The 13,204-nt window shown below is 50.5% G+C and overlaps 1 protein-coding gene across 5 annotated transcripts in view; it reads left to right on the top strand.

Moving 5' to 3' along the window:
- Positions 1–12,674, top strand: part of SNX29 (sorting nexin 29) — a 550,741-nt gene extending 538,067 nt beyond the window's left edge. For all 5 annotated transcript variants that reach the window (XM_019928689.3, XM_073792297.1, XM_073792298.1 and 2 more), the window contains one exon: positions 6,827–12,674. In XM_019928689.3, the coding sequence (XP_019784248.1) occupies positions 6,827–6,956 (130 nt within the window). In that variant the 3' untranslated portion in view covers positions 6,957–12,674. The remainder of the gene's footprint in view (positions 1–6,826) is intronic.
- Positions 12,675–13,204: the final 530 nt, after the last annotated feature.

The raw sequence follows: 13,204 nt of genomic DNA, 5'->3' as shown, positions 1-13,204 counted from the left end.
AAATATGTGTTGAATGATACATGAGCAGTAGAAAGGACCGACATTATGCCCATTTCACAGATCAGAAAACTGAGTCTTGGGGAGGTTACAGATCTTCCTCAAAGGTCCTAAGGTGTCTAACTGAAGGCACACAGGTTTTCTGACTTTGAATATGGAGCTTCTATTACTCCACACGGCCTCTGGAAGTCTATTTTTATGGTGGAAGTGGGGCCTTTCTTGCTCTCCACACTTCCCTTTTCTTGTCTGCAAAACTGGGGTAGACATACCTCCTGCATTAAAACAGAATCGGGTGGATCAGGAACGTAATTTTACCTTGCTCAGTGGTTCTGCTCCTGCCCAGATCCAGAGCCACCAGCCTGCTTTATTATAAAAACACAGGCCGGAGGAAAGAAGAGCTTCTCCGTGGCCTGATTCCTATCAATGGGGCTGGGTAAGAAACGGCACTATTCTCCTTTAAATCTCACTAGTGCACGAGGCCAACAAAGGCTGTGAGCAATGAGAATTTCAGCCTGAGGACACAGAAATGTGATGGCATGCGCGGTGGCAGCTGCAGTGAGCTTTGGTGTAAAAAAAATCAGTGGTCCTTATTTAAGGCTCTCCTTGCAACTGTGAGACCTTCCTGCTTCCCTGGAGCTGCATGTGCACAGCCCTGGGCTCTGCTGATGGACCTCAGTCCTGGGGTGCATGTGGCCTTGGCCCTGGCTCTCTCCTAGAGGGAAGGGACCGGGGAGAATCCCAGCTCTCTTTCCCATTCAGAGCAGGCCGCCATCCTTTTCTCCATCCACCCCGGACCCCTGTCACCTCCCAGTTTATACTTACCAACAATCCCATGCCTTCAGATACTACTGTCAAACCATGTGAAATTGCCGATACTAGACTTATTTTTTGTTGTTGTTTTTGTGGCAAGAGGATTTAACCTGAGACCTTCCGCCTTCACAAATTTTAAGTGTACAATACAGGACTGTTGACTGTAGGTACAGTGCTGTACAGCAGGTCTCTAGAGCTTATTCCTCTCTCTTTTAAATTTAAATTTTATATTGGAGTACAGTTGATTTACAATGTTGTGTTAGTTTCAGGTGTACAGCAAAGTGATTCAGTTATACATATAGCCATTCTTTTTCAGATTCTTTTCCCTTATTACAAAATATCGAGGATAGTTCCCTATGCTATACAGTAGGTCCTCGTTGATTATTTTATATATATTGGGTTGGCCAAAAAGTACCTTCGGTTTTTTAGTAAAAATAAGACATTTTTCATTTTCACCAAGAACTTTATTGAGCAACGTATTCACCCTTTTGTTCTACTACTATCTGCCGTTTTTCAGGCAACTTCATAATTCCATCTTCCCAAAACTCTTTATCTTTTTGAGCAAAGAACTGTGCCAGGTGCCTTTTACAGTCTTCCAGGAAATTGAATTTTTTTCCATTAAGAGAATTTTGGAAAGGTGGAAATAAATGGAAATTCGACGGTGCAATGTCTGGTGAATACGGCAGATGAATCAGAACTTCCCAGCCAAGCTGTAACAGTTTTTTGCCTGGTCATCAAAGAAACATGCGGTCTTGCGTTATCCTGATGGAAGATTATGCGTTTTCTGTTGACTAATTCTGGATGCCTTTCGTCGAGTGCTGCTTTCAGTTGGTTTAATTGGGAGCAGTACTTGTTGGAATTAATCGTTTGGTTTTCTGAAGGGAGGTCACAATAGAGGACTCCCTTCTAATCCTACCATATACATAGCATCACCTTCTTTGGATGAAGATCGGCCTTTGGTGTGGTTGGTGGTGGTTCATTTCACTTGCCCCACGATCTCTTCCGTTCCACATTATTGTACAGTATCCACTTTTCATCGCCTGTCACAATTTGTTTTAAAAATGGAACGTCTTTACGTTTCAGTAGAGAATTGCTTGTGGAAATATGTCAAGAAGGTTTTTTTTCACTGAACTTACGTGGAACCCAAACATCAAAGCGATTAACATAACCAAGCTGGTGCAGATGATTTTCAACGCTTGATTTGGGTATTTTGAGTATGTTGGCCATCTCTTGCGTGGTATAACGTTGATTGTTCTCAATTAGTGTCTTGATGTGATCACTATCAACTTCAACTGGTCTACCCAACCGTGGCGCATCATCCAGTGAGAAATCTCCAGCACAAAACTTCGCAACCCACTTTTGACATGTTTCATCAGTCACAGCACCTTCTCCATACACTGCACAGATCTATTTTTGCACTTCAGTTGCGTTTTAACCTTTCTTGAGATAAAGCATAATATGCTGAAAATGTTCTTTTCTTCCACCTTCAATATTAAAATGGCTACACAAAAATTCACCTATTTTGATAAGTGTTCATTTTTAAGTGCACGCTGATATGACAGCTGTCACACACAATCTAACAAAACTGTTTTGAATGAAGTTAAAGACAACTAAGTGCTACTAGAGCCATCTTACGGAAAAAAACCGAAGGAACCTTTTGGCCAACCCAATAGTCGTGTGTATCTGCTAATCCCAACCTCCTAATTTATCCCTCCCCCCAACATTTCCCCTTTGGTAACCAAAGTTTGTTTTCCAAGTCTGTGAGTCTGTTTCTGTTGTAAATAAGTTCATTTGTATCATTTCTTTTAGATTCCACATATAAGTGATATCATATGATATTTGTCTTTCTCTGTCTTACTTCACTTAGTATGATAATCTCTAGGTCCATCCATGTTGCTGCAAATGGCATTATTTCGTTCTTTTCTATGGCTAATATTCCATTGTGTATATATACCACATCTTCTTTAAACATTCCTCTGTCGATGGACATTTAGGTTGCTTCCATGTCTTGGCTATTGTAAATAGTGCTGCAGTGAACATTGGGGTGCGTGTGTCTTTTTGAATTATGGCTTTCTCTGGATATATGCCCAGGAGTGGGATTGCTGGATCATATGGTAGTTCTGTTTTTAGTTTTTTAAGGAACATCCATACTGTCCTCCATTGTGGTTGTACCAGTTTACATTCCCACCAACAGTGTAGGAGGGTCTCCAGCATTTATCGTTTGTAGGCTTTTTGGTGATGGCCGTTCTGACCAGTGCGAGGTGATACCTCATTGTAGTTTTGAATTGCATTTCTCTAATCATTAGCATTGCTGAGCCTCTTTTCATGTGCTTTTTGGCCATCTGTATATCTTTGGAGAAATGTCTGTTTAGGTCTTCTGCCCATTTTTTGATTGGGTTTTTGTTTTTTGACAGAGTTGCATGAGCTAGCTGTTTGTAAATTTTGGAGATTAATCCTTTGTTGGTTGCTTCATTTTGTAGATATTTCCTCCCATTCTGTGGGTTGTCTTTTCATTTTGTTTATGGTTTCCTTTGCTGTGCAAAAGCTTTGAAGTTTAATTAGGTCCCAGTTGTTTGTTTTTATTTTGATTATTCTAGGAGGTGGATCCCAAAAGATACTGCTGCGATTTATGTCAAAGACTGTTCTGCCTATGTTTTCCTCTAGGAGGTTTATAGTATCCAGTCTTACATTTAGGTCCTTAATCCATTTTGAGTTTAGAACTTATTCATCTTACTCAACTGCAACATTATGCCTGTCAGTTAGTAACTCCCTACTTGCCCCTCCCCCTGCCTCTACTAACCACCATTCCAGGCTTTGGTTCTCCAAGTTTGACTCTTTCAGATGCCTCATATAAGTGGAATCATACAGTAGCTGTCCTTGTAACTGGCTTATTTCACCTAGCGTAGCGTCCTCAGCATTCATCCATGTTTTCACATATGTCAGAATCTCCTCTTTTTTTTAAGGCTTGAATATTCCATTGTATGGATGGACCACATTTTTTATCCATTCACGGAGATTAGGTTATTTGCACATCTTCCCTGTTGTGAAGAGTGCTGCGGTGAACGTGGGGGTGCAGAGAGACTTCTTCCAGATCCTGATTTCTGTTCTTTTGGATACTTATTCTACCCTAGAAGCCTTGGCTCAAAGCCAGCAAGACACTTGCCTAAGGAAACGCAGCTGGTTAGTGGCTCCACGTGGGGTGAACTCTCCCGCCGTTGCCACAGCGCTGTGAGGGCCAAGCGATCATCATCCCCGTGTGGCAGGCAGCCCAGGGCACGAGGCTCAAGGGCAGCGAGCAGAGCCCGTTGGCGGGGGACCCGAGGGTGTCCTGGCTCAGAGGCCCCGCCCTCACCTGCTGCGCTGCTACCCACACAGGTGCCTTTGGTGAAACGAAATAAAATGCCAGGATCCTGGCCCCGCTGTCTCGTAACTGTCCCCTCGCGCCAGCCAGCCTCCCGCCTCTCCCGGGCCCTCCCAGGAGCCAGCTCTGGGGACCACGGGCTCTGGTCACTGTGGGCAGAGGTCCTCCTGGCCTCACACATCATGCCCAGTGATGACAGCAGCCACGGGCACAGGGGCAACTGGCTGGACCCCTGACCCCGGACAGTGTGAGGGGAGGCCAGCGGTTTACAATGACCTTTACACCTGAGCCCACCTGCACACTTGTAATCAACAGCCCCTCACAGGGGGGCAAAGATTCCTTCCAGCATCGTCTGCCCATCCTCTAAGCGGTGTTCGGGGATAGAGAGGCTTTTGGTAATGTGTTTGGGAAGAAGAGAGGGCCGTGGCGGCTTTGGGCCCATGGCCAGTGTTGTTCTGAAGGATGTACCCAGAGGACAAGGTCAGATGCTTCTCTTTCCTCCATGTACAGAAGATAAGCACACCCTGGCTCCCATGGGAGAAGGTGGTAATTAGAAGGATTTTTCACTTTATTACCTTACTGAGATGTCGTCCCAAATGGGAAATGAGGGACATCTCACTGAGCACAGTGTCTGGGTCCCTGAAAAGGCGTGAAGTGGCCATTTCAGGGCCCTCTGCGGGGACCATTCCTCTTTGGATATGATCCATTCCTTTGCTTATCTGGACTGGGCCTGGAGACAGCTGGTGGTGATCCTGGATCTGCCACTTACTAGCTGGTGGCTGTGTCCTCCCTGAGCCTCGGGGCTCAGCTCTAGCTGGGCTCTGTCTTCCCTTGCAGAGTCCTCTAGGACTTGCGCCCGGAAAGCCCTTGGCACAGAGCCTGATGCTACAGAGACAGTCGGGATGTGCGAACAACCTTTAACCTTTGTTTTTTAAAAGCACTTTAACCTTTGTTTTTTAAAAGCATTTTGTATCAGTGAGATATAATCAACGTTTTCTCTTATTTCTCTTTTATATTTTCTGTCAGCTGTGATCTCACCATTTAGAGGCAGTTATTATTCCATTACCAAGTCGTGTTGATTCTACTTTCTATTCAAATTTCAGTCTGTGGTAGACAAAATGACACCCCCCCCAAATTCTGCACCCTAACCCCTGGAACCTATAAATGTGTCCCCTTACATGGCAAAGGGGACTCAGTAGATTTAAGGATTGGGGCAGAGGGGAGATATCCAGGTGGGTCCGATGTGATCACAAAGGTCTTTATAAGAAGGAGGCAGGAGGGTCAGAGGGAAAGAGAGTTGAAGATGCTGCCCTGTTGGCTTTGAAGATGGAGGCAGAGGCCACGAGCCGAGGCAAGCAGGTGGCCTGCAGGGGCTGGGAAGGGCCAGGAAGGATTCTCCCTTAGAGCGTCCAGGAGGTACACCTTGAATGTAGCCTCATAAGACCATTTGGGACTTCTGGCCTCCAGAACTGTAAGGCAGCACAGCATGTTGTTTTGAGCCACCGAGTGTGTGGTAATGTGTTACAGCAGCTGTGGGAAGTAAGACAAAGTCCACCACCTCTGCACTCACAGCCCCAACCCAGGCTTCTGCACGTGCCTGGAGCAGCAGCCTTGGCATCGGGACTTACAAGTGCAACCAGATCATGGAGCCCCCGCCACCGAGAGCCCTCCAGCAGATGCCCTTCACCCTCCAGCTGCTCCCTCCCTGCCTCCCCCCGTGCTCCAGGTGCCCAGAGCCTCCTGGCCCCAAGCTTCACCCAGGCTGGCCCCCTACGCCCACTCTCGGGCACTTCCTGCCATGCCCCAGGCTCCCTGCTCAGGGAGGCTCTGGTGGCATTTGTAACCTAAGTCTTTGAACGTGTGATGTTTTTAACCCTCCTTCCGACTATGAGCTCCACGGGTCCTGGGAGAACCCGTTTTGTTCACCATTTATCCCAGTACCCTGCGCAGTGCTCGGCCCACATGGGTGCGCCAGGATTCACGGAGTAAACAAACGTACCCTGCAGGTGTGTTCTGTACACGGCGGGGTTACAGCCTCCCTACTGTGCTTTAACCTGTGTTGGAATCACACGTCCTCACGGGCTCATAAACGCACTCCCGTGCCCCTGTGCGTACTGGCTGCTGCTGTCTCGCGGTTACAGGTGTTTTTTCACCAGTATATCCAGTATCGGTGATGCTTGCGTTGGACGCACAAGTTGTTCCGTATTTTTGACTCTTTTACATACTGCTGTTGTAAACGCCCTTACAATTGGACCCTGGCAGACATAATTCCCTCTCCTGTGTTTGTGCATCTTTTATGACTTTAAGTGCAGTGTTCTCCCAAGCATTTTCTTTCTTGGACTTTGAAATGTGCCTTTGCTGGAAGATCAATGAAGACAGTGAGAAGACAGCCGGGGCCAGAACCGTCTTTCGTTGACTTAAAAGCGGGTCCAGAGCTGCGGCCCCAGAGCTGTGCTGGGCGCTGTTGACGGACAGGAAGTTCACACGACAACGTGGACGCCCCTCCCCATTTCTCCACGCCGCTCTTGCCACCCAGCCAGGCAGCAGCCATGCCCCGGAGGCCACTCCCACCGTCCACCCCACCCCCAGCCGCCCTGCCTGTAGCTATTTGCACTTGGAACCCTGACTTAACCTGATTCTCCCCGCTCTGTCTTACAGTGACGTCACCCCTCCCGGAGAACCGCTGACCAAGAACAGCCGGCCCAAAGTGGCTTCCCGCTTCCCCAAGCTGTCCCGAGGTCACCCCAGGGAGACACGCAACGTGGAGCCCCAGAGCGGCGACCTCTGACCTCGATGGCCACCCAGACTCGGGCCCTACGTGCTGCGCCAGCTGCCTCCACCCAGGCCACGGCAGCTGGCCCCTTCCACCTCGGAGGGACAACCCTGTCCCCCCGGTGAACCCCAGAGAGCACACCTTCCCCGCCGGTCCCGTGACACCCTGATTAAACTGGGCCATGTGAGAGCAGGGCAGCTCCTCGCTGGACAGACGCAGACATGTGGGCCCTGCTCTCCCCGGGCCCTGCCCTGGGCCATGAGGGCCAGCTGTTCCCCTCCCTCCAGCTCAGGGGCCAGCAGGAGGGTGGGCGCTGGATCGGGCTCGGAGCCCCCTGGTTGAGATGCACGAGTCTGATGTCTCAGTTGGTCAGAAGGTTCATTGAGAAACTCCCTCTTAACTCTTGCCCACGTGGGAATTCGAATGACTGATTTGGGGTTTTTTTCCCCTGTTTAACGTAATTGCCTGCTACAACCTATGGACGTGAAGGGTTTGGGTGGAGGCTAGTTCCTTACTATGCACTCCCCACCAGTGGTCAGTAGACACCCTAGTTCTTGCCACCGTGCTCCAGGGAGACAGTCCCGTGGCCTTCGTGTGAAGGAGCCATTAGAGGGATGTGGAACTGTGGTTCTTGGAGAACTTCCCTACCTCCTTATGGTTGGTTCTGGAAGGACCAGCCCCTTTAGGAAACCTGAGGTCCCCTAGGCCCATGTGCACCTGGTCAGGCCAGCCAGCAGCAGCAACCCAGTGACCTGTATTGGAGAGCTCTGGGCTATCCAGGAGTCGGTGGCCTTGGCCTCGAAAGCCTAGAGGAGAGCCCTCAGGCTGTTAGAGACTCAGCTCCGGGAAGCATTCCAGAAGGTTCTGTGGACCTCGGGCTTTCAGACCTGGCCCCGGGGCTCCCAGGCGCTCAGCGTGGCTCTCTGTGAACTTGGACACAAGTGTCCACTCTGCACAGATCATGATCATCCCCTAAAGACGAGGGTGTGCAACACAGCCTCTGTCAGCCAGCATGTTCTCAGCGGGAGCAGGGCCCTGTGTGCCCGAGACCAATCCCTCTGCCCCTCCCATTCAGAGCGGGGGCCCCCCTGGCAGCTCGCCCCATGGGACCAGAGCCATTTAGCCAGCTTTAACATCCAGAATCACGGCACTCTCTCCCACCCTGGGCAAGAGCCATCCTCAGCTGCTGATACAAAGAGAGGCGTTTTCTGGGGACAATGGCCGGTATAAATGTGTGTGAAAGGTGGTCGGTAGAAGGCTGACCACTCGTCAGCTTACAACTGGGTGAGCGGTGTGGGTAATCACTGAGCCTTTCCTAGATAGCGGAAAACTCAGGAAGGAATGGCCTGGAAGGTTTGTGTTGCGTGTTCCTCCCATCAGCCAAAAGGAAACTCATCAGAGCCGTTAAGCAGAGCTGAGATCATCTACGCACAGCCCTCCAGAGGCTCGGAGGAGGCCCGAGTGACTTCTGAGGGAACATTCTGCCAGGTGAGCCAGGTCCAGGTGAGCGAAACAAGCCGGCTGTTCTCCGCAGATGGAGTGGGGAGTGTCTGGGGGCCCTGCTGTCAGCTCGTGGGGGTCAGAGGACCCGAGGGACCCTGTGTCCTAGAAAGGCAACGTGGTTTCTCCCTTCCGCGTGTGTGCCGACGGAGCCACTGCACGTGCACTTTGTTGGAATCCCGAGTCCCACAGCGCTGCCTTCAACACAGAGCCCTCCTCGACCAGATCCTCCAGGACTGTCTGGAAGCTCCAGCTGCCCCAGACCCCAGCCCCCCGCATTTGGATCCCTCCACAGCAGTCAGTTTGACGCCAGCTGACAGGCTGCACAGCCGGATCTGTTCCCAAGGTGTCTCCTCTCCGGTTGTACTAGACCCAGAATGGAACCGCTGCCCCGACACCCCCCAGGGCCAAGGGTTCTGATCAGCCAGCCTTTTCTGGCGCCTGACCCGAAACACATCTGAGTGCGAGTCTGGTCTCGCCTTCTCCAGCCACCCCACCAGGAGCCAGCTTTGACATTCTGTGCACGGAGTTTAAAAAAAAGAGCCAAAAACAAAAAAAAAAAGGCATCCAATAGCTACGGCGGACAGATGCTGAGCTGGGAGATACAAATGCACTCGCAACCCGCATTTAAAAAGGAGAAACTCTGCCTCCCCATTTTTTTTTTTTTCTGTACGCGGGCCTCTCACTGTTGTAGCCTCTCCCGCTGCGGAGCACAGGCTCCGGACACACAGGCTCAGCGGCCACGGCTCACGGGCCCAGCCGCTCCGCGGCATGTGGGATCTTCCCGGACTGGGGCACGAACCCGTGTCCCCTGCATCAGCAGGCGGACTCTCAACCACTGCGCCACCAGGGAAGCCCTGCCTCCCCATTTTTTAAAGCTTAATTATTCATGGAAAACTTGCCGTGTTCTCCCAAAATGTGGATTGTAAAAAGCATGTTCCTGGGGGCCCCATGGGGACCCTCCAGGCTGCTTGCTCTCTGTACCTCCGTTTTCGTGATCCTGCAGAAACCCTGATCTTCAGTTGCTTTGATTTCAGCTCAGACATGCATGTGACATGCACATTACAGCACCTCCTCAAAGCCTTAACTTTGGAATCACATGGAATGTTCTGCAGTGATTAGTCCATCCAGCTGCTCAGAATACTCCTGCCCTGCTCTCCAGGGTGGTGGGATGGACTTAGAAGGGGCAGACTCCCCAGCTCCTAGAGAAGGAATAAAACACCGAGGTGCAGGCCGAGATCCGGGACAAATGCCAGCCCCTGAGGATGTGTCGTCATCTGCCCATCAATCCACCTCCAATTCAGAGGGTGGGAAATGCCCTGGGACCCATCGGGGGGAAAGACAGCCTTTCAGAAAGGAGCAGTCGGCGTTGCTTCTCTCTCCTTGATCAAATTAGAAGATTGTTGGGAGCCTCCAAAGTCGGCGTCTGAGAGAGGAAGCCACCCCCCATTCTGAAAGGAACTGAAGGGCCCGTCTCTCAAGACGGCCTTGACCCTCTTGTACCCCACCTGTACGGGGAGGGAGAGGCCCCTCCAGGTCCCCTCTGCAAAGCCAGGCTGTCTGCTCAGGGGCGGCTTCAGCCAGAACGGGCCACAGCATCAACCGGGTCCACCTCTGCCATCTTGTTTGCTCCCTCCTTTTCCCCCAGATAAAGGAGACCCAGGAAAAGCAGGGCTGGGTAGAGACATCTCTCCTTAATAGAGAAAACTAAAGCTCCCAGAAGGGCGGTCCGAGGCTGGTGGAAACCTCGCCCAGAAGCAAGCTTTCCCAGCTCCTGCTGCAGCTGGTCTGGAATCCTGGCTTGAAACAGCCCAGCCTCTCTCCACAGGCCCTGGGCGAGGCGGCGGCTTTCCTGGAAAAGGCTGTTAAACCCCACGGTGGTCGCCTTTAACACCAGGCCCATCCAGGGGCTTCCTGGCTACAAAAGGCATCACCTGATTGACCTGTAGAGACAGTACCATCTTGGGAGACCTGGCAAGGGCGTGAAGGGTGAGGCGGAGGGACGCGGACCAGTGTTTGTGGACAAGGTCTGGTCACACAGCATGGGGCCTACTGAGCTGTGTTCTTTGATAACCGCTGGATTTTACGGGCTGTGCTGTGCCTTTAAAACAACAGAGGCAATCAGAGCTGCTTAAGTCTGTCCTGGGACTGATAACACAGATGCAGCTACTGCCCAGAGGCAGCAGGCACCGGAGGCCCAAGAATTAATCCCCAGGTTCTGGGCTCAGAATCAGGAAACAGGAATGAAGACCCACCCGCCAGCCCAGCTGATCCAAAGCACTCCTAACACCTGAACTAGGGCTCTGCGGCCCGGGCGAGCCAGTGGCCTGCCCTCCTGTTTTTCTCCTGTTTCCTCAGGACACAGTTTGCCCACTGGAGGACCAGGTCACAGGGTTTCAGGCCTTGGTCCCCCACACCGCCTGCTCACCCTCACAGGGGGTGCCACCAGCTGGCCCCCTCATCTGGAGGCCAGGCCCTGACCTCGGGCCCCGGCAGACCTCCCCTAACCGGTCACGCCTGGCATCCTTCCTTCATCCCTCAGCCTGAAGTTGGTACCAGCGCCCATTCATGGGAGGTGCTCTCCCCCAAAGGGGGCACCTCGCCTGGCGTGTCACTGACAGTAAAGAACAGGCTGGATTCTCAGCCTCAAGCTGCGTGGGCATCCCCCAGGACCTGCAGAGAGGACCCTGCCTGGGAGCCTCAGATCGGCTAAGAGGCACCCTAGAAGGAGCACGCCCTGCTCGAGCTTCAACCCCAAAGGCAATAACTATCTTGACCCTGTCTCGGTGTTTCCCTCGGGACACTGCCACCCACACTGGACCTTCCCCCAGGCTGGGCGCTCCTGGCACGCAGGCATCTGCTCACGAGCAAGGCCTTTTGCAACGATCATTTTTCACAATATTGTGTATTGTTTCATTAAAGCTAACATTAAATGTTTGCTGTTCAGATTGGCTTCTGTGCTAATTTTGCACAACTGTAGCACTGTATATTTTATCTAACATTCCCATGCCAAAAAATTCATTTTTCATGTTTCCCTAACACGTGGTCTTGATTACGTTTCCAAAATAAAACTTCGGCTACTGGATCGATAGAAGTGAGGGTGGAGCCTTGCCGATCTCCGTGCTCTGAGCAGAGCAGCTGTCGGCTCATCCCACAGTGACTGAAACGCCCCTGCCCAGTTCGTGGCGGGATTTCTGACCTTCCCTTCCGCCATGCCCATTGCCTGGATGGGTAGTTCTCAAGTCTGTTAAGGAGCCCTTACTTTCATCTCTGAATCCTAATAACCGCATTAAATGGGTTTCCTTATCTACCCAATCAGTTTAGGAAGAGAAGTGGAAAGAAAAATCTGGTTTCTCTAAAAGATGGTTGAGGCTATAGCAAGGATGAGCGACCCCACTCTAAGGACAAGCTGGACCCATGAGTGTTTCGAGGTCCAGGGATTCAGTTCTTACCGGCACATAAATGTTTTGCCATCATCACTGAAAACCACTAGCTGACCCGCCCAGGCTCCCCGTCTGCCCTCGAATCCCATCAGGTCTGCCTCCTGCTTTCATGAACCGCAAGGGAAGAAGCCATGCACCTCCGACAATTCTTTCCACCATCACCTGAGACCATACAAGGGGACGCCCTTGCAAAAACTGGGACTGAGGACATGGAAGGTTACAAAATGGGGGATCACACGTTTGCACCCAGAGTTGCTAGCCCCTCCAGAGATGAGCTGGAGAACAGGCACAGCCAGGAGTGAGGGGGGGTGGATTTTTTATTATCTAGGATTCATCCTAGAAAGAATGTCTCTGCCTCTGCAGCCTTAGTGGCACCATCCCTGGCATCGCCATTTGGTAGAACACTTTGCTTAACTCATCAGATGCTGACTTCTTGGAGGAGGGAGTCTTTCGACTACACGTGCCATGGTGACCCAGCCGGAGTCACCCCACGATCGGGTCCCAGTGAGCCGTCTGTCGCAGGGAACAAGGCGACAAATCTAGAGTCTAGTGTCTGGATGTGAGGCCTAGAAGCCCGCAGATTCGCTCTGAAACACATAGTATTATCTTAACTACCCTGTTCTGTTAAGGTTTACATGATAGAATTTTTAAACAAATGTGTTTAATTTTCTAAAATCTCTTGTATTAAAATTTTCTTTTGGAATAAGCTGTGGTAATTTTGTTACAAGCTGGTTAAGACACACCTCTTTACAACTGACAACATTAAAACAGTGACATTTTCTAAATGAGATACTCGGTTTATGGTCTCTCTGATTCTTTGTGTCCATTCTTTTTTCAGCAGTTGGGGATTAGGTGAACTTCCAATATACATGTTATAAAAACTTCCAGAAAGGTCCTTCACCATTGCACGTGTTATCCTGAACAACAGGATCTGATTGGACGAACATCACTTGTATTTGAAGTGGAGCAAAATCCTATTTTGAGTTATTAGGCAGGTCTGTATTAATTGGAGATGCAGAATCAAAATTCTCTACAGAAGAAAAAAGCCCCTCCTATTCATTCACTCAGAAACAGATAGTTATTGGGCACCTACTATATACCATCATGCGAGGCACTGGGCATGCAGCAGTGACCAAGACAGAAAGGACCCCTGCCGTTTTGGACTCACATTCCAAGTAAGGCAGATGGACAATTACATGTATATTTCTTCCTATCTATCTCTCCATCCACCTGTCTGTCTATACACACACACACTTCTTAAAGTCAGCCGTCCGGATAATTACAGACCACAGTAAGTACCATGAAGGAATAAGCAGGGCT

Source organism: Tursiops truncatus, chromosome 15, assembly GCF_011762595.2.
Source record: "Tursiops truncatus isolate mTurTru1 chromosome 15, mTurTru1.mat.Y, whole genome shotgun sequence".
Taxonomy (NCBI): domain Eukaryota; kingdom Metazoa; phylum Chordata; class Mammalia; order Artiodactyla; family Delphinidae; genus Tursiops; species Tursiops truncatus.
This window is presented reverse-complemented; position numbering and strand designations above follow the sequence as displayed.